The 25,440-nt window shown below is 34.7% G+C and overlaps 3 protein-coding genes across 7 annotated transcripts; 1 reads left to right on the top strand and 2 right to left on the bottom strand.

Annotated features, from left to right (window-relative positions):
- The first annotated feature begins 731 nt into the window (after positions 1 to 731).
- On the top strand, positions 732 to 4,990 carry LOC104111629 (probably inactive leucine-rich repeat receptor-like protein kinase At5g48380). 2 transcript variants are annotated; one of them, XM_009621368.4, is made up of 3 exons: positions 732 to 928; positions 2,452 to 3,451; positions 3,728 to 4,990. In XM_009621368.4, the coding sequence occupies exons 2-3, from the start codon at positions 2,588 to 2,590 to the stop codon at positions 4,730 to 4,732; spliced, it is 1,869 nt and encodes a 622-aa protein (XP_009619663.1). In that variant the 5' UTR covers positions 732 to 928; positions 2,452 to 2,587; the 3' UTR covers positions 4,733 to 4,990. The 2 variants fall into 2 exon arrangements, with proteins under 2 accessions (XP_009619663.1, XP_009619664.1); XM_009621369.4 differs by lacking the exon at positions 732 to 928 and adding an exon at positions 1,022 to 1,113.
- Positions 4,991 to 5,566: 576 nt separating this feature from the next.
- Positions 5,567 to 10,194, bottom strand: LOC104111630 (formin-like protein 1). Its single transcript, XM_070177947.1, has 4 exons — positions 8,521 to 10,194; positions 8,223 to 8,422; positions 7,095 to 7,339; positions 5,567 to 6,574 (listed from the first exon to the last, which is right to left on the bottom strand). The coding sequence occupies exons 1-4, from the start codon at positions 9,771 to 9,773 to the stop codon at positions 5,765 to 5,767; spliced, it is 2,508 nt and encodes an 835-aa protein (XP_070034048.1). The 5' UTR covers positions 9,774 to 10,194; the 3' UTR covers positions 5,567 to 5,764.
- A 7,527-nt stretch (positions 10,195 to 17,721) lies between these two features.
- On the bottom strand, positions 17,722 to 24,892 carry LOC104111631 (mediator of RNA polymerase II transcription subunit 19a-like). Of its 4 annotated transcripts, XM_070177951.1 has the most exons (8): positions 24,642 to 24,892; positions 23,068 to 23,134; positions 21,892 to 22,181; positions 21,432 to 21,644; positions 20,882 to 20,938; positions 19,508 to 20,693; positions 18,260 to 18,379; positions 17,722 to 18,180 (listed from the first exon to the last, which is right to left on the bottom strand). In XM_070177951.1, the coding sequence occupies exons 2-6, from the start codon at positions 23,096 to 23,098 to the stop codon at positions 20,643 to 20,645; spliced, it is 642 nt and encodes a 213-aa protein (XP_070034052.1). In that variant the 5' UTR covers positions 23,099 to 23,134; positions 24,642 to 24,892; the 3' UTR covers positions 17,722 to 18,180; positions 18,260 to 18,379; positions 19,508 to 20,642. The 4 variants fall into 4 exon arrangements, with proteins under 4 accessions (XP_070034052.1, XP_009619666.1, XP_070034053.1 ...); XM_009621371.4 differs by having other exon boundaries at positions 17,722 to 18,379; XM_070177952.1 differs by having other exon boundaries at positions 17,722 to 18,374.
- Between the last annotated feature and the right edge of the window lie 548 nt (positions 24,893 to 25,440).

The following is a 25,440-nucleotide window of genomic DNA, read 5'->3' as shown; positions in this document are numbered from 1 at the left end:
TCACCTTCAAACTTGAGGGACCATTTGAGTTAAAACAAACTTAAATCCGTACTTGGTTCAGGTGTGAAAATGGAAAAAGAATAGTCTAAAGTCAGAAATTAGATTTTTTTCTTCATATTCAACTTTTCCATTTTAGCATTTTCCTAAATAATTAATTTGGTCCTTTTTAGTAGATGAAAAAATAATCATGGCTTTCACACTAACTTTCCACAGCCACCAAAATGTTGCATTGGAGTGATAAATATATTTTTGTAAATAAAAATTCAGATTCGAGCTCTAAGTAAGAAAATATATTTAGTGGTAACACTTTACTGTGAGAGAGATTGTTTGATTTGAAAATAAGTTATTTTAGAATTAATTATTTCGGAATTAGTTATTTCGAGATTATTATTCAACCATCTCCTAAGGATAAAAATAATACGAATATCTCGGAATAACTAATTTCAAAATTAGTTATATCGTGATTTTATCAAATTTAATCTCATAAGGATAAAAATAAACTAATATCTCAGAATAAATTGATATATCAAATTTACTTTCAAAATTAATTATTCATTATCTTACCAAAAAAGTCATAAAGTATAATTTATTGGTGCATATCGGGATTAGCCGAGCCAAAAGAAAATATCCAAAATTGGTGAGAAACCAAAAAAAGAAAAAACTAACTTTCCACAGCAAATGAACAGCAAGTCAAGCCATAGGTCGTCCCCCTGTCCCATTTTAAGTTTTAACTCTCTTTCTCTTTCATTTTTAGCAAGTCTTTGGTCTTAGCTCCCACAGTTAAACAATTACTAGCTTTATTTCTTTGACCCAGTAAACTGTATGACCCAATACAATCTTCTTTCTCTCTTTTCCTTTCATATTTCTTCTCTGAAATTGCCTGTTAATTGACCCTCAAGATCCAGCATTTTATACCCTCAACTGGGCAGTAAGTATATTGCATCTATAACCTTTTTGGTCTTTACTTTTATGCTCAATTTGTTTAATGGTATTTATACCTAACCCTTTCTTTATTTCTTATAATTAAAAATTGTGTCTTTATTATGTTGTTGGCTGCTTTTAATTCTTGAAATTTGAAAGTCATGTTAATAAAGCTCTGAACTTTCCTTTCTGGTAATTGAAGTTGAATTTTGCTCCTTTTTTGTTTGATTTAAAGAACCCTTTTTGTGTCTTGTTTTATATCAAGAGCTTTTTGCTTTTTGAATTTTATTCTTAAAGATGTTAACTTTTGTGCTTGTGGATGTAGAAGATCATGTAAATTCTGTATTTTGGATAAAGTTATTTATATTTCATTTGAAGATAGTATTTGTAGCCTCAATTTGTTTATTGCTATTTATAACTAACTGTTTCTTTAATTGATGTATTATTGCCTTTCTTTGAATACTTTGAACAAGGACAGTAGTTTATTATTCTTAAAATTTTGGTTATCATAGTCAAAAAGCTCTGAACTTTTCTTTCTAGAATTGGAATTTGCTCTTTTCTTCATCGATTTAACAACTTTTTCTGGGATCTATGAGCCGTGTTCGTTGGGCTTTGTTTTATATCAAGTAGGCTCTTGAAGATCAGATAAAATCATTTTTGGGTAAGCTTTTTTGTTGAGCTGAGCGTCTTTGAGAAACAGCATCTTTATCCGCATGGTCTTTCAGAAACAAACTCTTTATCGCAGGGTAGGGATACGTTCTGCATACACCCTACCCTCCCTCCCAGGCCCCACTTGTGTGATGGTTTGTTATTGTTGTTGTTGTTACCTATGTCAAGTATTTTTTTTTTTTTTTAACTTAAATCTTGAAGGTTTGAACATTTCTGTTTGCGGCTGTAGAATATCAGGTTATAAACTCATCTTTTTTATGAAGTTTTTCTTTTGTTGGAGGTAGTAGTATGCGAATTTTTCTGGCATCTGCTGCTTGCTATTGTGCTTTTTCTCTTGCCAAGTCTCTTCTGCCTCTTTGTTTGCCGTTTTTCTCTTTAAAATCTGTGAGGAATAGTTTTCTTATTTTGGTTACTTATATTTCCGTGTAGAGATTAGTGTGGGATTTGAGTACACCTAGTTCTAGGAAAGCATAAGGGGAGCCTTGGGGAGCCTTGGCGTAAATGAGAAAGTTGTTGCCATGTAACCAGGAGGTCACGGGTTCGAGCCGTGAAAACAACCTCTTGCAAAAATGCAGGGTAAGGCTTCGTACAATAGACCCTTGTGCTCCGGCCCTTCCTCAGACCCCGCGCATTGCGGGAGCTTAGTGCACTTGCTGCCCCCTTAGTTCTAGGAAAGCACTAGTATGCCTTAGAAGACAAATTTTATCTAGTAGTGATATGAAATGGGACTGAATAGAGCAGATTGATACATAGATTCATATAGTTTTTCTCGACTAGTTTGGAATTGAGGCATAGTTGATTGATTGATAGCACTGACTCATCACCATTGCAGTTCTTAATTTCCCCTTCAATATTTTGTAGGTTTCTGGATGTAGCTCAGGAGAAATTGGATTTGTACTTGCAATGCATTTCACATTGTTTGGGGTTGTGAACTAGTCTAAAGAGATCTTAAATGTTTCATTCAACGGCGTAACTAGGCACTTCGATTGATGCAATTATGACCGGGCCTTTCACCAACATGGCATTGGATAATAGAGCTCTTACCACTCTTGCTTCTATTTTGATCTACTTGGTCTTGAGTCTCGATGTTTGCTGTGCTGTTCAAAGTGACATTGACTGTCTGAAATCTGTAAAAGAGTCATTAGAAGATCCATTAAATTACTTGGGGTCAACATGGAACTTCGATAATCAGACCGAAGGTTTCATCTGCAAATTTACTGGGATTCAGTGTTGGCATCCGGATGAAAGCAAGGTTCTGAGTATCACTCTTCCTGACATGGGTCTTAAGGGAAGGTTTCCACGTGGTATTCAGAATTGTACCTCTATGACATCATTAGATCTTTCGAGCAACGAGCTCAATGGAAGTATTCCATCTGATATCTCCAAAATTATAGGTTTTGTGGTAATCCTGGATCTCTCATCCAACAACCTATCAGGGCAAATCCCAGTGGATCTCGCAAACTGCTCTTTTTTGAATGACATTAAACTTGACAACAACCAGTTGACGGGTCAAATTCCTCCACAAATTGGCCTGCTTGGTCGGCTCAAGACATTTAATGTAGCAAACAATCGATTGACCGGACCAGTTCCAAATTTCATAAATGCATCTATTCCCGCTGAGAGCTATGCCAATAATGCAGGACTCTGTGGAGATCCGTTAACTCGTTGCGAGGGTTCTTCCAAGAAACCCCGTACAGGAATCATCGTCGGTGCAGCTGTTGGTGGGGTGACTTTAGGTGCTGTATTTGTGATCCTCTGTACGTTCTTCTACTTGAGAAAGATATCCAGGATGAAGAAAAAGGAAGAAGATCCTGAAGGGAATAAATGGGCGAAGAGTATTAAGGGTAGCAAGACAATCCAGGTGAGAATTTTTACTCTGCCGAATCATTATAAACTGTCTCTTTATTGACATTTCTGTTCGCGCTTTGTTCATTTGTCAAATTCAATTCTAGTGGGTTGTTGTTTTTGTTCTCTGTTTCTACTGTAGCAATGTGATCATATTTATAATCATTAATTCATGTTTCCTTATAAGCATTCAACCTCCATGTTAAGTGTGAAGTATGAATTTTCACCTGTTGTTGTGTGATTTTTCTCTTGCTCAAGCTTTCTTACTTGACTTAAGGTGCGTTATTTTCAGCTTTCAATGTTTGATAAGTCTGCTTCAAAAATGAGATTAAGTGATCTCATGAAGGCCACTAACAACTTCAGCAAAAGCAATATCATCGGGTCAGCAAGTACCGGGACTTTCTACAAAGCAGTACTTGACGATGGTACTTCACTTATGGTTAAGAGATTGCAGAATACTCAACATTCAGAGAAAGAGTTTGTATCTGAGATGGATACTTTGGGAAAGGTAAAGCACCGTAACTTGGTTCCTCTTTTAGGTTTCTGCATGGCAAAAAAAGAAAGGCTGTTGGTCTACAAGGACATGCCAAATGGCACCTTGCACGATAAGCTACATTCGGTGAGTGAAGGGGAAAAAACGCTCGAGTGGCATATGAGACTTAAGATTGGCCTTGGAGCAGCCAAAGGATTTGCATGGCTTCACCACAACTGCAATCCTCGTATTATTCACAGAAACATTAGTTCTAAATGCATCTTGTTGGACGTGGAATTTGAACCAAAAATATCAGATTTTGGACTCGCTAGGCTCATGAATCCAATTGACACTCATTTGAGTACCTTCGTCAATGGAGAATTCGGGGACTTTGGTTATGTTGCTCCTGAGTACGCTCGCACTCTTATGGCTACACCAAAAGGTGATGTGTACAGTTTCGGTGTTGTACTTCTTGAGTTAGTAACTGGTGAGAGACCGACCTCTGTCATCAAAGCTCCCGAGACCTTTAAGGGAAATCTCGTGGAATGGATTTCAAATCTCTCTGGTGAATCTAAGCTTCAAGATGCGATTGACCATTCGTTGTCTGGTAAAGGTTATGACACTGAGATTTTCCAGGTCCTTAAAGTTGCTTGTCGGTGTGTGTTGTCTGCTCCTAAGGAGAGGCCGACAATGTTTGAAGTGTACCAGTTTCTGAGAGCCATCGGAGAGCGATATCATTTCACAACTGAAGATGACATTTTGATGATGCCTTCAGAGAGTGATGATGTTGGACATCAACTGGACGAACTCATCGTTGCTCAATAAGTAAAAGAGGTTTGTTGTTCATTGATAATGGTCGAGTAAGTAAGATACAGTAATTAATATAGAATCATAGTCCTATGTAATTGTAGGTTGTTGTCTGTTCTGCATAATCTTTTCTTTCCTGTACAAATACCACGTTCCCTATCCAATCATTCTACTACAAGTCCCTTCTTCATAGCTACCCAACTATGTAATTTATGTTTCCTTTTCTGTATTTTTCTTGCTGAAGAGATTTATACAGATTAGATGTCTCTGTCCCTATCTCCCTCTCCTGTTTTTTTTTTTCTTTTTTTTTTTCCAGATCCTTGTATTCAGGTTGACGGGAAGCCTTTGAGCAACAGTCAAGTTGTCTTCGTGTGACACATAGGTTCGGGGTTCGAGCCGTGGAATCAGCTATTGATTCTTGTATCAGGGTAGGCTGCCTACATCACACTCTCTTGGGGTGCGGCTTTTCCCTGGACCCTGCGTGAACGCACGATACTTTGTGCATAGGACTGTCCTTTTTTTTTTTTAATCCTTGTATTAAGGTTGAAGGGACTTAAATATACGCGATGTGCATTTAACTGTCACTGCTTTAGATATTGGTTGATGAAGGTTTGAGCTGGACCTTCCTATTATTTAGGCTGTGAGAATGCTATTACTCTCTCCTTTGATTATTTCTATTTTGGAAGGCGTTTTTGCTACTTACAAGCATAATCTCACACAATTTAACATTTGTCAGTTCAATGACACCCTTTTTGTCTAGTTTTAAAACTTATAAACAGTTTTTCTATTAGATTCTTTTGTCAGTTCAGCTCATCAGTTCAAGAAATGTTTTTGCTTTATCTCGTAGAAGAGTCAAAAGAATTAGAAATTCCCAATATCTTATAGAATGATCTAATATAATACAAAATTCAGATAGATAAAAGAGTTGCATATGCCTAAATAGTTCTGCACAATCTAAGGCAAACTCCTATGCTTCCTATATAATAGATTACATTGGTTTTGGCCAAAACCAAAAAACTAGCGTTTGCCTGTTATGACCAAATAATGCTACTAAGGAGATGAGCTTTCCTCATCAGAGGAACTATGCAGCCGTTTAGCTCTGAATCCACTAATGACAGGTTGTAGATTTGGATTAACAGGAACTGGAAACTTTTGAGCAGAACTAACTATCGTCCGCTCATTTATTGTTCCAACTTCCTTGCAAACGCGATCAAGAATCATTAGGAAGTCTTTAACAACCATGAATATTCTGAAAGGGTGAGCCTCTTCTCTAGCTGAATCTCCATGGACATACTCGGTTATTTCTTTCACCAGCGACATGGCCAATGTTTCTTGAGCTTGTAGCCTTAAAATCTTCTCTTCTGCTACTTTCATAAACCTGTTCATGGACTCGGAGAATCTTTTAATACTGCTTTCCTCCAATCCGACAGCTTCAATGGAACGTACAACCTCAGCAATGTTTTGAATCCCTTTAGAAAGCTTTAAGACGTCGTTGTGGAGTACTTCTGAATCCATGGCAGCAGATTTTTTGACATTTATAAGTTCTGAACTAATGTTGGAAACAACTTGGAGGCCAAGCTTCTTGCACTTAGCGTCGTCATTGGTAGTAGACTGTTGATGATTCTGATTTCCACCAGAAAGACGAGCACCTTCACTTTTTATAATCTCCTGAACCACAAAATGCAAGAGGGTTGTTTTTCCATCTGCTCCCTTCACATCTACAAGCTTTAGCAGTGTGTCAAGTTTGAAGGCATGAGCATCACCCCTATTTGTCCCAACATTCATGCGGTTTCCCGTCTTTAGCACTGCTTCTAGAAGCTTTAAGAACATTCTGCTACTTCTCAACTCTTCACATGCTGCCTGTAATAGGAAAGCTTTATAAGGACATAGTTCAAAAGTTGTATTCTCACAGTAGAATTAATTAACTATTAACTCTTTTCATTTAAAAAAAATATGACTCTATTAGCAGGCAGTTGTTAACAAGGGAGAATAAAATTTTGGCTGTTTCAGATCATTATACATGATTACTCCGAAGTCCAATATTTAGCAGTTAATCTCTTAAAATAGGGACACGGCAACAGCAGATATATCAAGCTAATAGGATTATTCCCAAACAATATTTATCTTTTAGTTGAATTCAGAAATGCTCACAGGTACAAGTCACAAGATCAACACATTAAACAATCATTCCTCCAAAATAATATAATGCTTAATATTTCCAGAGTTTGATTTTTCAACATACATAATTGTTTGCTTCTTTAAGTTGTTAATGTTGAGTATCAATACTTTACATAAGTTTTCTTCTGATCAAAATCAAATTTCTTCTCGTGAATAGATAATCAATGACAAGTAGAAACTGATGATGGCTTAAAATAATTACCTCTAAAGTTTCAAATGAATTTCCGAGGTAGTCAACCTCATAATCAAAATTTGATATGTACAGCATAGCATCTATCCTTTTGAATGCAAAAGGTATATCAAGCACTGCTTTCAGAAACTTCTCCGCGGGGCCAAGCTTGAATGGAGAATCATCTTTGTATTCTTTTAGTTTACGTTCCTCCTCTTTGGATGGAGCCATCTTCAATAAAATCTCAAGGAGTTCAGTCCCAATATTTTCAGCATTTCCTGAACAGAAGATGTAATTTGTTATTGCACTCTATTCTCCTACATACACACTTAATTATGTGTAAATACACTTTAACTTCTGCCTATTGATGAGACCATCAAAGAACAATTATCGAAGGCAAAGTTGTTGACATGTTAGAACTTCTGCCAATTGATCAAACCATCAAAGTAAATTTGTTGAAGGTAAATTTGTTAACTTGGTTTCGGAATCCATATACTACAAGGCTTTTCCACTATAAGTGAGATGATGCATCCTAACAATGAATACCATGAAAGCCTTAAGAGCAAAGGAGCATAACCTTTAACACATTATATTAGTTTACTACAATAAGAGCAATGTATTTTAATTGGGTATATTATTCAGAAATACAACCATTTGTTCAAAATCAAAGCGAATATAAATTGAGTGATTATGCTGCAGTCAGTACTTAGCAGAAGGCTTTTGGCAGATCGTTCCTCTCATTTTTCAGCTCTTAATTTTCAATTCAAAGAGGATTTAACTCATATACAATGGCAGTGTAAAGATTTTAACATTATTGTATTTTATCCTGTAGCGTAATGTAACTTGCCTTACTTATCAGGTAACAAACCCCACTTTTTACGAACGGTTACATGTAAAGGGCAGCCCGATGCACTAAGCTCCCGCGATGCGCGGGTCCGGAGAAACCGAACCACAAAGGTCTATTGTACGCAGACTTAGACTGCATTTCTGCAAGAGGTTGTTTCCACGGCTTGAACCCGTGACCTCTTGGTCACATGGCAGCAACTTTACCAGTTATGCCAAGGCTCCCCTTCTACATTATTAAGGTATATTGATAGTGTAAAAGCTATTTTACACTATCAAAAATTAAACTCCTCAAAGAATGTTAGAACCAAAGTATACCTTCTAAGAGGGCTTCACATATTTCCTCTGTGGTTCCATTTAGAGCCCTCAGCAAAATTGCAATGTTCTGTGACTTCTTTGGATCAAGTACCCTATTCTCTTGACTCATTGAGGAAACAACAAGGTGTTTAGCTGTTGCGCTTGTATTCAAAGTTGGATTCTTCACAACAAACAATGTTTCTATCATCTCTTCGTTCAACCTGAAGATATAAACCAGCTCAATTCAACTTACACTAAAAAAGTTAATGAATATCTATAATGACAATATAATCAGTAGTAAGAGTTCATATTATCATACTTAAATGAGCTTGATTTCAGTTGATCCCACACCATTTCGCAATCCGAACTTGCTCTCACTTTATCCCAATGCAAAGTCTTCAACTTTGGCTTAAGTATCTCCTCACTTTTCTCCTCATTTTTCTCAATAGAATGGTTCTCAACATTTTGATCATTTTTCTCCATAGGAGAAATTAATACTGGACTCTCATTTGCAGTTACCTTAACTTGAGGCCCATGTACAAATGGAGGTGGAGGAGGAGGTGGACGCTGAGGTGGCGGAGGGGTCACAACGGCGATCAGTTCCGGTGACTTAGGTCTTGAACAACTTTCCCTTTTTGGACTCACACTCACCGGAGGCGAAATGCTCAGAGATACAGACCGGTTCGGGGAACCCGACCCGGAACTCGAGGATGAATCCGAACCCGACAAGCTCGACCCGACAAATTTATTCACTTCAACAGCAGCAAAATCTCTCCTTGACAATGATCCAGCTCCAAAAGAGCTCTCTATATAACCCACAGATTCCTCAGTAGAGTAAAAATCATCATCGTTACGGGTATTCCTGTAATTTTGACTTAAATTCCGTCCATTTAACGGCGGAAGTGGACGGAGCTCCGGGGAGGCCATTTTTCTCGAAGATGGAGCTGTATCAGGGTTACTACCACTATTAATGCCGCCATGTGAATTGACAATAGTACCCAAATAGAGAAACTCTGAACTAGTTTGAGATGGTTGTTGAAGCTTAGGAATACTATTATTAGTATTACCATCATTTTTACTACTACCATGATTCAGTCTATTGCTATTATCGGATCTTTGTGTTTTTGGGTCATTAAAATGGCGCCTCCTTTTCTTTGCGTGCAAACAGATGGCGATGGAAAGAACAATGATAGCAGCAAGAACACAAGTAATGGCAGTGATAATGAGCTTAGAGGAAACATGCTTAGATTTGGAGGTATTTGGGAGGTTAATATCAGAGATATTAGCAGGAAATGAAACGAGTGAAGAAGGGGAGGGTGGGGGAGGTGGGGGTGGTGGAGAGCGGTAGGTGGGGAAGAAGGGGTTGTTGTTATCAGGAGTTGAAGGTTGAAATGGGTAGGGGGTAGGGGGGGCTGGTGGAGCAGGTATGGGGGGTTGAGAAGGTGGTGGTGAGTCTATTGGAAAAAAGGATTCGTGGAGAACACGGCGGTTGTGGGCGGAGACGGCGGCGAATGATATACAGTGAGTTGAGCAGAAAAGGAAAAGGAGGAAGAAGAAGAAGGGAAACACCATTGTAGTATACAAAATGCTTTTTTTCTTAAATAAAAAAAATGGCACTTAATCAAGAATCAAGAATCAAGAAGAAGAACAAGTTGTTCAAAAAGAGAAAAATATGAAAACTTTATGGTAAGGTAAAAGCATTGTTGTGTACAAATGCTCTGCTCTGCTTTGCTTTTTTTTTGTATTTGGTCAATGAAAACTGCTGCTACTAGTTGAAGAAGACAAGATGCATAGGGAGGAGTGGACTGAGTTTACAGTAGGGAAAAAAGGACAGGAGATTAGCATTAAAATTTGCATGGCTGTTGAAAAAAGAGAGAGTGAGAAGAAGAGAGAAAAAAGTGTGTTTGTGTGTGAAAAGGTAGAAAATTAAGGAGATTATGGAGTAATTATTATTGTAGTATTAAAAAGTACGTAGTATTCCTAGAAGAATGGACCAATTTGAGGACAGTGGTAATGTTGGTGTATCCAGCTAATAATATTCCGCTGTTGAATGAATGATGATAGTAATACATTACTTTCTGCTGCATGTTGTTGTGATTGCAACTCTGTGTGAGTTATAATGCTATTAGTCCATTTCAATTTATATGTATTACTTTTTTTAAAATATGTTTATGCGTCTTATTTTCTTTTTTATTATGTTTCAAAAAAATATTTCTTTTTTATTTTGAATTTCTTGAAAAAAGTAAAAAAAAATTTAAGTGAATATGATATTTAAAAATTAAAGTTATGTTTTGATATAAATACAATTTGGAGCTATTTTTGAATTTTTATGAATAATTTGAAGTATAATTTCTTCCTTTTGGGATTTTTTAAAATTTTCGAAAAATTTCAAAATTTAAGTCAAACACTAATTCCAAAAAAAAATAATTTTTATTTCTAAAAAGTAAAATAATTTTTATGGCCGGGCCCTTAATAACTCTTTAATTCCAATTTTTTATATAGCATTTTTAAGATCTCAAGATTCGAAGAAATTTTGATGTACAGTACTACATATCTTTAGTTTAAGAAGATAAAATTTATTTATTTATTTTTTTTTTTAATTTCGTGTACAATCAAATTAAAATACAATAAGAAGGGAGTAATTTATAAGTGGCCCCTTTCTCGTATCTCAATGATTCGGACTTTGATCAATGTTGTCTGTCCCATTGCTTTTGCTACCTTGTCCTACTTCCTGCAGCAGTTACACCTTTTACACAGGAAGTAAGTAGATATTTATGTTTGTCTTTCTTCCATTATTACTTTTTTTATTTCCCCTTCGGTATTCGATACCCATATTAAAACCCGACAATATCCGGATTCACATCGCATAGGATTTTTTTTTTAGTTTTTTTTTAAAAAATATGCTTTAAAAAAAAACTAAAATTTATTTTTTGTAAAAACTGAAAAAAAACTGAAAATATTTCAGTTTTTACAAAAAATATTTTTCAGTATTTTATAAAGCAATTTTTTGTAAAAATTGAAAAAAAAATATTTTACAAACTGAAAAAAAAAGACTTTCATAAAGCAGTGGACTACAGGGATATTAGTTTTAAAAAAAATAAAAATATTTTGTTGAATCTTTTTTTTCCAGTTTTTACAAAAATATTACTTTAAAAAATTTATTTTTCGGGTATGGATAATGGGTATGGTTATGAGTATGAGTCTTTTTAATTAATTAGAAGATATTTAGAATTGTCCAACAGGACGATGACACGTGTCCCTCTGTTTAAATGAGGAATATATTTGAACCCAAATTATAGCGGCAGAGGTATATTTGGACTTATAGTATAACGAAAGATATATTCAAACCTTTTTCCAAATAGAGAGATATATTTGGCCATTTTCAGTATTTTTAATTAGCCGTACCAAACGAGTTCTTAGTCTTGCTAATATATAGAACGAGAAAGGCAATAGGGGTTTGTATAACACTGGATGTTGCGCTGCATGATTCTATACTTCCATTACATTATGAATGAATAAAAGTAATATACTCCTAGTTAGTATTAGACAGCAATAGTATCATAAATAATTTTTTAAATAAAGCATCATTTGACTGATTTGGTAATATTATACATAAGAATGTGGCCGACAATGATTTAACAATTATTTTAAACTCCATAGATATTAATGCTCTCCTTACTATTACTCCATATTTAAATCAACAGAAAATCACCTCCCACGTACAGTAGGTATATAAACTAATACTACACATTGTGTTTGTAGATGACTCACCAATACCGAGGGAAACAAAGAGAATAATTAACCCATTTTTTCCTAGGATTTAAGTTTTGCCGTTGGTATGTAAATATTATTATTTGTATGTAAATATTTACACAGTTACGTTATTTATACGTTAATTATAGATAATTTTTATTATAAATATTAATAAATAACGTAGTAAAAATGGTATATGGTATGTTATCACTAATTAAACTGTATAGATAGTATAATTTTTTTTTTTTATGTTATCAATATTAGTAAACCATTTTTTATCTATAGGAATATGAACATCTTCAACATGATTTCTTCACTACTATTTTTTTTTTTACAAATCTAGGAGAATTTTTTTTTCTGGAGCCGAGGTTCTATCAGAAATAATTTTTTAACCCCATCAACGGGGCAAATATAGCCATAATTTTAACATTACAATGAATTTAATCCTAAATCTTAATAGTTAAACCTATTAAATTTAAATTCTAGATACGTCTTTGCCCACAAGATAAGAGTAATATTTGTGTACACATTATGTTGGCCTCCGAGATCTTACACTGTAAAAATATACTGATTACGTTGTTATTGTTAGTAGTAATGTGAGCATCATATGTTCTTTAAAGGGATCCATTCTTTAAATGGTTTTTGGGTTTGATCATATGAGCTCTACTGTAGAATTCAAACTTAACCATAAAGTAAGAAAGTGTTATTTTATAGGAGTACTTACTAGTTGATACTATTATAACACACAGTAATAAGATTCTTCGACCAAATTATAGATACTAGTATTACACGTTCTTTAAAGTGTGCTAATTGAGTTGCCCAATTACAAAGTTAAAGTTGCAAAACCAAAACTTGTTCTATTAGATAACTTTACATCTAAGACTTTTTGGATCGGACAAAACAAAGTACCCAATAATTAAATTGAATGTGTCCGAGGGTTTGTAGGTCCATGTTAGGCTAAAAAGCATTTATTATCCCTCATTCTTACTTATTACTAATTATGTAAATAAAAATAAATTTTGAAAAAATAAAATTAATTCCTAAAAATATAAAATGATCACTTATTGTAAACAGGAGAGAGTAATATCTAGTTTTATTGTACTCTTTAATAAATATACTTTAATAATCATAATTAACTGTATAAAATTTCTACCCTCTATTAGTTTGCAGATATGAACAGCTTATAGGTTATGTTGCTTCTGAAGTTCTGTGATAGCTATTGGGACCTTGTTGTCCAGTATTATAGCCCGTTTGGCTAAGTTTCAAAAATCAGTTTATTTTTAAAAAAGTTTAATTTTAGTGAGAAATATTTTGTGTTTGACTTATTAATTTAAAAAGTACTTCTGAGCAGCAATTAGTGTTTGGCCAAGCTTTAAAAAATTATTTCTAAGTATATTTTTTCTCAAATTCTTTTTTCAAAAAAGTGATTTTGGAGAGAAACTATTTTTTTCTGCTTCTCCAAAACTGCTTCTACTTCTCCTCAAAAATACTTTTTTTCCTTTCAAAAACTTGGCCAAACACCTTAATTTTAGAGAAAAAAAATACATTTGACCAAAAAAAGCGATTTTGCCTCAAAAGAAACTTGACATGCTATTAGCTTCTTCTTTTTTTCCGTAGTTACACCTGAATTTTGGTAATAAATTTTTATTTACCAAAAAAAAAAATTATAAGAATATTTATATAAACTATCATTTTTCTCTTTTTTAAACGTATCACATAAGTAACACCACTCGCCACTCGGAGATGTAAGGGTGACTTTGTAAAAAAAATATTTTTTGTTTTCCTAAATCATTAAACTTATTAGAATAAATTTAGTTTGCTAGAAATCTAAAACAACTAATGTTTGGGAATAAATAAAGTATTAATCCATTTATCTCAGTTTATATACTAATATTTTCTTTTAATCTATTCTAAAACAAAATTAATAAGTAGTATTTCATATTTGAAAAAAACTATTAACTTCAATTTTATTTTTGATTACAAATTTTTATAGTCACACAAACATATTAACTACAAGTTTCAAAAGTTTTATAAACATGCAAATACTATAATGTGTTTAAAATCACAAGTTTCAGTGTCCAATAAAAGTTTAAACATTTAGAGAAACATAATTAAAGTATATATTCACAATAATTTGAACATTTAAAAAATGAGGCAAATAACTTTTTATAATATGTTAAATTGTATTGACTGTTTAAAAAGTTATTACATCATCAGCGATATAAAGCAAATCCTTTCTAAAATGTCAATTAGTACCCCCCCCCCCCCCCCCCCCGAAAAAAAAAAACAACACACACAAAAAAGAGCTTTAATGGAGATTCTCTTTCCTTTTTCTCCACCACTTCCATTTCTTTTTCCTTGAATTTGTCTGTTCTCTACCCTTTTGGAAAAACAAATACTATATCATTATCCCACTTGTTTGTCGCATTGAGTATCTGGCGTTAATAATGATTTAATTATGCAAATGATATGCTTAATTACTTATTTGATGAAGAAAAGCCTCCCTTGCTTAGTGCGAATATTTGTTGTTTAATCATTTTTCTATAATTTACATCCATCAAAAAAACTCAATAAAGTTCGAAGGCAAACCCAAATCAGGGAAACAAAATGAGTAAATATTTAGTGAAGTTCTATACAATTCGCAAAATGGGTGTCCATTATCCAATTAATGTACATATTTGTTAATGTCAAGTCTCTAGAATTATGAAAATGGAAAGGTGACAACAAAAGACAAAGCAAAAAGGGTCCAAAGGTACCACCACTATCCCTTAGCTCACCTCAATGAAAGAGGCTTTCGCAAGAGAACTAAAAAAGCACTTTTAATAGTGTAGTCTGATACATAAAGTATTCTAGATTCATGCAGGATTCGGGAAGAGCCGCAATCCAAGGATATAATATAGATAGTCTACTGTACTGCAAGTATTAGTGATTGCTTCCATGGCTCGAATCAGTAACCTATAAGTCACATGAAAATAACTTTACTGTTGATCCAAAGCTCTCCTCCAATCACTTGCTATTGAAAATTTACTTGATTGATTAATTCGAACTTGCGCCGCATAGAGCTCATTAAGGAGGAATCGCTTCCTATTAATAGGAGCTTCTCTATCCCCAGGACTCGAACCTGAAATCCTTACGGATCTTAACCATCCACAACACATAGTGAAATGGAAAAGATGAAGAGCTTGAAATTCTATCATCATTTTCCTCTCCATTTTTCCTCCTTGTTGGGGAGGTGCAGGGGTTGGGTGGGGGGGGGGGTAGATCTTGCTTTCATGTTCAAATAAAAAGTAGTAAGTTGTAACCCCATATTGGACATCTCTATATTAGATGTCGTAGATGTATCTATTGGACTATTTTTGTCAGAAATGGCGTGGTATAGTCACTTTTTTAAGTGGTATTTACTTTTTAGCCAGTGTTTTTAATGTTGAACAAAAATAATCACTACTCTATTAAAATTGATACGAAAAGTCTTTTTTACCTTATCTTCATGAGTGGTGTGTAAATATTAAGGACATGGTGTCCTTAACTTCACGAGTGATGTGTAAAATATTAAGGACACTATGTCCTTAACATTTACATTGCACACATGAAGTTAAGGACACCATGTCCTTAACATTTACAATGCACATATGAAGTTAAGGACATGATGTCCTAAAATTTAACAACAGAAGTTGCAAATACAAGGTAATGATATTATGTCCTTAACATTTATACTGCACATATGAAGTTAAGGACATCATGTCCTTAATATTTACATTGCACATATGAAGTTAAGGACATATGTCCTAAAGTTTAACAATAGAAGTTGCAAATACAAGTTAATGATATTATGTCCTTAACATTTACACAGCACATATGAAGTTAAGGATACCATGTCCTTAATATTTACATATCACTCATAAAGTTAAGGACACTATGTCCTTAACATTTACACATCACTCATGAAGTTAAGGACACTATGTCTTTAACATTTACATTGCACACATGAAGTTAAGGACACCATGTCCTTAACATTTACACTATACATATGAAGTTAAGGACATGATGTCCTAAAGTTTAACAACAGAAGTTGCAAATACAAGTTAATGATATTATGTCCTTAACATTTACATTACACACATGAAGTTAAGGACACCATGTCCTTAACATTTACACTGCACATATGAAGTTAAGGACACCATGTCCTTAAGTTTATCAGCAGAAGGTGCAAATATAGGACATTTTGTCCTTAATATTTACACATCACTCATGAAGTTAAGGACAAAACGTCCTTAACATTTACACTGCACATATGAAGTTAAGGACATGATGTCCTAAAGTTTAACAACAGGAGGTGCAAATACAAGTTAAAGGACATTATGTCTTTAACATTTATATTGCACACATGAAGTTAAGGACACCATGTCCTTAATATTTACACTGCACATATGAAGTTAAGGACATGATGTCCTAAAGTTTAGCAGCAGAAGGTGCAAATACATGACACTTTGTCCTAAATATTTACACAACATTCATGAAGTTAAGGACACCATGTCCTTAATATTTACACCACCTATGTCTAGCACAGGGGTAGTTTTGTCCGGCGGGTAAAAATTTATTAAGCGCTGGCTAAAGAGTAAATACATTTAAAACAGTGACTAAAAAGTAAAGACATCTCTAATAAGTGATTATCTGTGCACTTCCCCCACTATTTTTGGTATAGTGGATCTATAAGCCAAAAAACCAAGAAACGTCTTATTTTTGTTGCGACATTGCCAATGATTTTGATTCCTCCATATATGCATGCAATGTGCCAACGGACATAAATAATTTTGGATTCCAGATGTCACTTGTCACTACATACTCTTCCAGCCTAACATCAGATGCTTTCGCTTCCTACTTAACCTGCACATACCAAATTACATACATCGCACCTACATCAACAATACCACTCCTTTCATTATTATTCATTCCTCAAATTTTGGTTTTTGACAGAAACAAAGAACCACCACAATTATGAAATTCTGGACCAATGGTATCATTCGTTCAACTAAATATCAGATTTTAGCCAAGTTGATGCTACTCCCTAGTCCCTCCTAGAATGATCATGCAGAAAGACACATCAAATTACATCTGATGCCATAATCTTCTGGAAACAGTTAAATTCGGAACCTTCTCTGTCCGCACAAGGAAAGCATTATCTAGCTTAAATTCATAAGCTCACTGCTGAAAGAAAGTCATGGGTTTAGAACTATTCAAACCTTCTGAAAGTTGCCATCTTCATAAAACTTGACATATGATGTCTTTCCACATAGCACTCAAGAAGAAATTCAAAACTTGAAGATTAATGAAGCTCATCTGAAAGGTTCATTTACATTGCCAATAAGAAACACGACTTTATACCTACCAATCAGAACCTAGCAAATACTCTCCCTTTTTCTTGTCAAAGGGCACAAACTGGAGAGCCATGTTTTTTCAGTCATACAGATGGAGTAGCAAAATAAGCATCCAAAACTCTTCGTGTGTGTTGATTTAGCCGATCTGGAGCACTTTCATTACAAAACATGACCTCAATTAAATAATGAAACCTAATCAGACAATTGTCAAGCTGATAGCAAGTGCCTAAAGCTTAGCCTAAAACATCTACCTTGCCTATTTATATAAACTTGTAGGTCAGGTCCACTTACTTTTTCTTTTGTTGATTTCTAACCTTTCGAATGGATTGGTTGGTATAATGGAAAATAGGAATATTCGGTGATTCAAGAAGTGACTTTTCATTATTCAGAAATTCATAATAATGAAAATTGACTAAACAAATGTTCAACTTTATAACTAAGTCATACATTGCAGGAGGGCTATATTTTAGTCCAGGGTTTGAACAGAAGTGTCACAACTTTACACCTTGATCACTAGGAACATTAATGTAGCTCTTTGAAGTCCCAATGCTGCTAAAATAAATGCATGAAACATTGACATTGGTTTCATATTTCATCTAGGAGAGAGTTACTTCATCTCATAAAATCCTAGTAACATACAAGAAGAAATTCCATTCCTAACAATCAGAATTTGTCATGTAATACATATAGCCACATCCTTATTAACATACCCCCTTTGTCTGTGGATGCTTAATGCTGACGAGGAGTTAACTTCAAGCTCAATGGAGACGACAAATGACAGAAGCCCAGACCAGCACAAATTTCAACCTTCTCTTCTTATTAGCCAAAGCTCCAAATAGTCAAGTCTAAGCCTAGAGAACAGAGCACTACATACAATAATACAATACCATGCATCAAGTTGTTAAGACTGACGAGAATCGAGGTTCTCACCGTCATTGGCGATTATATGCAAGCCCTAATATCTGATACAAGGAGGTTTCTTTCCATGACCTTCTACCTTGCAGTAAATCCACACCTTCTTGTCAATCTTTAATTAGTCCAGAGGCTATTCTGCATGGAAAAAAAATGATTTATTATGCATAATGCAGACAGTAAAATAATGATCAGCTCTGCTCTTGGTTAAAATAGCCAAGTAGATAGTTTTTCGTCTTTTTTTCCCTTGATATAACCAAGAAGATATCAACAGCAGTAACAATACATCAAATAAACATGGCACATCATACATGACAAAGACGGAAAGTAGTAAAACTCCCAATAACAGAAGAAGATTACAGATACTACCCATTTCCTATTACTTCTTCAATTGCCTTGCTTGCACTGAAAATTATAGTTCCATATAGTACCAATGTTTCATTTCATAACTCCAAATTTAGGATTGGAAAATTACTTCGTGAAGGAACATCAGCCCACAGGAATCGTTCAATTCCATAACAGAATATATATCGAATAAGTATAAGAAGATCGAAGGACTTGCATATTTCCTAATATAGAAACCGAAAATAGCTTTACAATTTCCTATAGTGCGCTTCTAGTAGCTTTTCAATTTCCAATAGTGTGTATTACAATCAAAAAAAATTCCAATAGTGTGCTTCCAGGCGAAGCAAAACATGTGTTCAACATCAAGCACCATATGTCATAAATAAAATAAACTCTAAAATCATTAATTGCACGGGAACAGATGATCATTACAGAAACTGGTTTAAGGTGAAAACTCAGAATGGTGCAGTGATTGAAGAGGAAGCTTGTTTTTTTTATAAACGTCTCATCTTTCATCTAATGCAAATCGTTCTAAATTCAGATATTGAATACTCTTCAAACATGTCCTATTTAGCCTTTATACACATAAATACAAAACCTTACAAATTCTCTTTCTTATAAAGCCCAGAGTGCTGCATATACAGAAATACTATGGGAGAAAGATATTTTGAAAATCCATCGGTAGTAGCCATTAGTAGTTGGGACTGATTCCAGATTAGTCTTCAGCTGGTCCACTTCATTTACTTGCTTAAAAACAGCTTTGTCAGAGGATTCAATGACACATAACTGATAATGTTTAATATTATGCACACACATATGACAACTGGATCAAGAAACATTGCAAATGAAGGACATGATGATGTACTACTTGAATTCAATGTGCCAAAATAATAATAAACAACAACAATAGTACATTTATACCTCTGTGTTTGGCATATCATTTGATTGCTTCTGATGCTTTTCTTGTTTACTGATTCACCTGTGCTCCAGCAAGGCTTAAACTCCCATCCTTTTCATCTAGCCTTGGCCAGTTTCACCTCTATTCTCCAGAGCACATTCAGAACATCATAGCAAAAGTTTACATCTTATGCTCATCTTACGACACAGATAGACATTGTCAAGGACAGCGATTCTAAAACACTTCCATGATCACATATCCAACTGATTGAAAGGAGTTTGAGGGAGCACCCAAGCACCCTCAACACATATTCTTCATAAATAAATAAAAAGGCACCATCAACACATATTTCGTCCATCTTTTTGCTGGATGAAGATGAATCTCTAATCGCAAGCTTCTCCATTAATGTTAAAATGTTAAAAAGCACCAAGATAGACTTTCCTTTACCTTGTTACTGAATGTTGATCCATGGGGGGGGGGGGGGAAGGGAAGGAATTGTCCCAAAATATTTGTAATTTTAGAAAGCCAAGAAGACATACAGTCATTACTACTGCTTCCGGTCCATTTTCAATTCCACCATTACTACTACAAGAAGACATATAGTCACTAATTACTCATTTAAGGAAGAGATTAGGGTGCTTTAGTGAAATACCACTTATGATAAATGCTATATAATGGTTTTCTCAATAGGTGTGTCACAAAATTAAACAACAAATAACAAGAAGCAGAGGGAGTATAAGATAGGTTCCACTTTCGCTTCGATGAGAAGAAAACTTGATTTGATATCCAAAAGAGGCAGGAATATCTGTTAGCCATGCAGATGTTGCTCACTTGCTCCTTTATCACTGCCTTCTTTTCCCAAGGTGGACTTTTCAGAAAAGGAAAATAAAGCTTGAAGTAAATAAACCAACACTGTCCGGCTGAACTCATGAATGGCAGAAATGTTCGACTCATCCGACCAGCCATGACTTCCACGGAACAGCCTCACTCAAATGAAGATACAAATGGCAACACTAGCTCATACCATAAAGTTCTTCAATTAATGGGATATGTCAGGACATGAACTTCTGATATTTCACAATTGTAAGTAAAGGAACCATCCAAATTTTCAACTGTGAAATCTGAGGACAACATAAATTATAGAACCACATGCACATTTCAGACGGCTACTTTTATTGCACCAATCTCATCAATCTTTGAGCTCTTGTGCTGCAACATTTCAGGATGTAAGATGATGGAGCTTTTAGTAAAAGGTGAATGTATGTGTAGGGATCAGATCGCACATGCAATGAGTTTAGATCACATTTTAAGGTTTTCAGATATACTTTTTTTTAATAAACGAGGTTGCAAATATAGTAAAGAAAAAATATAATATAATTCAATATTTTTGAGTTTACCTTGCTTTTCTTGTGTTTGTGGACACCGTTAAGATCCTCCTCGTCATGCTTCCTTTTCTGAAATCATTATAATAAAAAAGATCAAAATCAGTGAGTTTTTTTTAATCCCTTTTAATCCTGTGAAGACTGAAGAGTGACTTTTTGATTGCCAAATTCCAAAATGTTGCAAATAAGAGTTGAAGCCAGCAACGGTGGTTTTTACAATGCAACTCAATAGCTAAGCACCAGTAGGGCAAGAACTTCAAAAAAAAAGTAGAATCAAATTCTCACACAGAAAAATTACGAAGTCCACATATCATTAACTAGATTGCAGATAATTCGAACTTGAGGCTATTTTACAGTAAAGGAATGGATCAAACTTGTGCCAATGGATCAGAATCCTAGTTCCGTCAGCTTTAAGAGATTCTATTCAGTTAAGAAAATGTTGGCTTTACTTTGAACTGGTCTTCTAAACTTCTGGATATAAAACCAAGAAAATGTTCACAGTAACAGCGTTCCATGAGAATCATCATTTTTGAGCCAAATCATTAGAGGTTAGATAGCAGCAGACCTTCTCGTGTTTCTTCGAATGCTCAGCACCAGGGTCATGGTGGCCACTTTTATCTTTCTTTTTCTCTTTACTCCGATCTTTATGACGATGTTTGTGCTTCTTGTGCTCTTTGTCCTTCTCCTTGTCTTTATCCTTGTGCTTTTTATGCTTCTTCTCCTTGTCTTTCATCTCACTTTTAGATTTTCCAGCTATAGTAGGGATGCCTTTCTCAGACTATCAAACACCATGAAAGACCTATTGATCAGCAACTAGTGTAATAGGCAAAACACTAACATTTCAGCGAAAAATTTGAGGGAAACCCAGTTCAAACCTCCAACTTCAGAAATCGTGAAGGAATAAGAGGGTTGCTTTTTCTTTTCTTTTTTTGTTTTTTGGAATAGGGTAAAGGAATAAGAGGGTTGCGTAGAAGAAGCTTAATAGATGGAGTTAAATCACTAAAGTTCAAAAGCAGATATCTTACAGGAGACAAATCGACTGGAGCCGTTTCACGTAGTTGGAAGGCTTCTCTAAGGACATCTAAGTCAAAGGGCCGGATGCATGATTTTATCTCTCTCGAAAATGAAGTGTCCTGTGTGAGCTGATCCAACTGCATCCCCTCCCCTTTCCTAATTTCTCTATCTCCAACCACATTGTGAAGATAATGTGTATCTGAAATTGATAATGGAAGTGACCTCTTGCAGAAGAACTCATAATGAGGCAACAACTTGAAATGACTAATAAGGTCACGAGCACCTGTAAGTTCTCTTGGCCCTAAAAATATATTTGGACCAAACCAACAACAGTTATAAGCTATAGATATAATTCTTAAACACAAATACATTCTAAAAAGAAGATCAAGTGCCTGAAATTTGACAGTTTCTTTTAATCTTCAACAAAATATCAAGAGATTAGTCTAAGGAATTTTAGAAACCAACTATATCTTTGAAGGAATATGCAACAAGAAAGAACCACAATGGTTGAAATGCAATCTGCAGTCTCTGGTAATACAACAGTAAAGCCTGCCACTACACTCTGTAGGCGATACTATAAATTCCTCTGCTATCTAGATTATGTTCATTTGACACCTTGAATATGTAAAAATTCAACTAATGCTGAGTATTTCTCTTTTTTTAGGCTTTGCCTCACAAGCTTAGGTATAAACTCTTCCACAGTCTATAAATTCTTAAGAACCTCAAATTTGAAATGACTACTTCGCCGTAAAGTCAGAGTCCCAGAGCATTATTCTAACAACTAACACAATCCAAATCTGCAGGAAAACGCATATGGGCCATATTGCTTTCTGGCATGGAACACACTTGCAAAAATCATTCTCCAACAAATAACTACTTCACATGTAGAGAGCAAAGATACAGAAGCAGCACAACCTTTATGACTAAATAGATGAAAGCAATTGTATCACTGTAAGCAGAAGAAGTCAGCATTGCCAGTAAAACAACAATTTTACTTCCTTGAAGTAAGTAAGAGCAATAAGATTACAAACCCTACAGCAAATTAATCGGCCAACAGGAGCTTGAGGGAGAATATTAATCAAAAAAATACATTCATGGTTCACCTTGAATCACAATTCAAAACCTAGGGATGCAATAAGAGACACAAAAGGTCAACGGCCTGCAGTACAACACTGCAACATTCTCACCTCTTCCGAAGTTCTTGCTATCTGAATCCATCAATTAGCACCCAGTACATGAGTAGAGCATTATTTCCTGGAAAGTATCGGTAGGTAAGACAAAGTCCAGAACTGTCTAGCACAGCAAAGGTCAATGTACTCAAAGTAGTATGCAAACAAGATGGCACTGGAGAAGAGAATTGGAAATGCCACCATGATACCACCAGCGTAAAAATGAAAGTAGTTATAGAGATCATAAACCTTGTCACTATCTTTTTCTGGAAAAACTACCTTATTTATCAAACCAGAATACCAAGAATAAAAGAAAAAAGGTGCCAAAAGCGACACTAAATCCAGAAAGAAAGACAGCATTTATCTTCTCAAATGAAGAGAAAACTTAGTATATGGGCTGACAGAGGGATCGATTCATATCCCATCTCTTTACCTCTACACTCCAGTGGATAGGGTGTTCTAATGGGACCATTGCACAGATACTTCAGAGTTCAGAAAGAAAATTGAAGTAAATAATAAGGAAATATAAAACGGACTCAGACTAGTCCTATGATACAACATTAAGATATTCTCCCAAAAAACAGTGCATAATGACGTCCAATGTTATCTACAGCCTTAAGAACAATATCTCCGTATAAATAGTGTATAATCAGCCTATAGACTAGTTTTTTTCCAAACAGTTACTTCAAAAATGCAACATAAAAAAACTTTTCGACCTCTCACCATTGCCAATGACAAGACTGAACAATAAAAATGAAAAAGAAAAGAACCAAAACTCAACTTACAGTAAAAGAAAACATAAATTAACAACACCAGCAGCAATAAACACCCAGAGAAAGTAATAACAAAACATTATAAGCTCAATAAACTTGTATATGAAATTTTGAACTCCATTTACTAGGGGTCAGGAATGGCCCCTGTGGAGGACAAGATGCATGAAGTGAGGTTAAGATGGTACGGGCATGTGAAGAGGAGAGCCGTTGATGCCCCCTGAGGAGTTGTGAGAGATTGGTTGTTGTGGGCATGAAGAGAGGTAGAGGTAGGCCTAAGAAGTATTGGGGTGAGGTGATTAGGCAAGACATGACGAAACTTCAGCTTACCGAGGACATGATCCTAGATAGGAGGGTATGGGGGTCAAGGATTATGGTAGAAGGTTAGAGGTAGCTGGGTGTATTCCTTTGTCATCCTAGTGGCAGTAGTATTAGTCTTGTAGTCTTTTTTCTTTTTCTTTTTTTTCGTAGAGCTATATTCCTACATGTTATTTCTTTCCATTTTGTCCTTGAACTGAGGGTCTTCGGAAACAACCTCTCTACCTCCGCGAGTTAGGGGTAAAGTTTGCGTACACGCTATCTTATGAGATTATACTGGGCATGTTGTTATTGTTGTTGTTATTATAATTACCAGTTAAAACAACTAACTTCAGTTAACACAAAAAAATAAAAACAAAAACAATCAATTGATGCATTACAATTTGTACTCAAAATTTCGTAATTTCACACATTTGATATCAATGGAACATCTTGATCCCAGAATTTAAAGAGTAATATCATTATACAGAGAATTCAAATTCTTAACTATGAGGACGAGCTTACTCGATCAAGCGGAGAGAAATCCAATAGGTAAATTATGATTCTGCGGAGCACGAATCTCGTCTGCTCTCCAATTGAAAATGCTCCTGAAGCAATAATCAATTTAGAGAATAAATTAGGGATTAGGGCTTGGCAATTTACCGTCGGCTTCGTCTAATTTGAACTAGAATTAAAACCCTAATTTTGCTATTTTCGCAGAATTGAAAAGCTATTGGCTCAGGACAGGAGAGAAAGAAATGTATTACTGCGTGTTATCAATATACTATATTTTAATACTATATTATAAGTGAAAAACTCTAAGTCAAAGTTAAATTATTAAAATATTCATAAAAAAATAGTGAACTTTTATACCCTTCGTAAATAAATAAATAATTTCTTATTATAGTTAAACTATTGTATAAAAAGGTAAAAATATTTCATCATAAATATCCTTTATCATGTTAATGGTAATTAATAATTCATTCAACAATAAAATACGTACAACGTACAAAGTTTGAGAATGTATCCGTCAAGAATTTACAGTTGGAGATTACGAAATATTAATGTGGCAATTAATAGTTTCATTTCATTTTAAACACAAGAAATACAGTGGGAACGAAGGGGCAGAGGTTACCTGGGTGAAAAAGGAATAGGAAAAGCCAATGATTGCTTAGATAAACTTGTGGCTTTATAGCCTTCTTTCGTTGGAGTCGTTCCCATTAATTTGGCATTAACATTTTGAAATTCTTCCTTTTGCTGGTTTGGATTTTTTTGCACTTAGATTGATGTGCTCCAAAGTCACATAAGCACTTTGTGATCTTTT

The sequence above is a fragment of the Nicotiana tomentosiformis genome, chromosome 6 (assembly GCF_000390325.3).
Source record: "Nicotiana tomentosiformis chromosome 6, ASM39032v3, whole genome shotgun sequence".
Classification (NCBI taxonomy): domain Eukaryota; kingdom Viridiplantae; phylum Streptophyta; class Magnoliopsida; order Solanales; family Solanaceae; genus Nicotiana; species Nicotiana tomentosiformis.
Note: the sequence above shows the minus strand (reverse complement) of the source record. Positions and strands in the feature narration are given on the sequence as shown.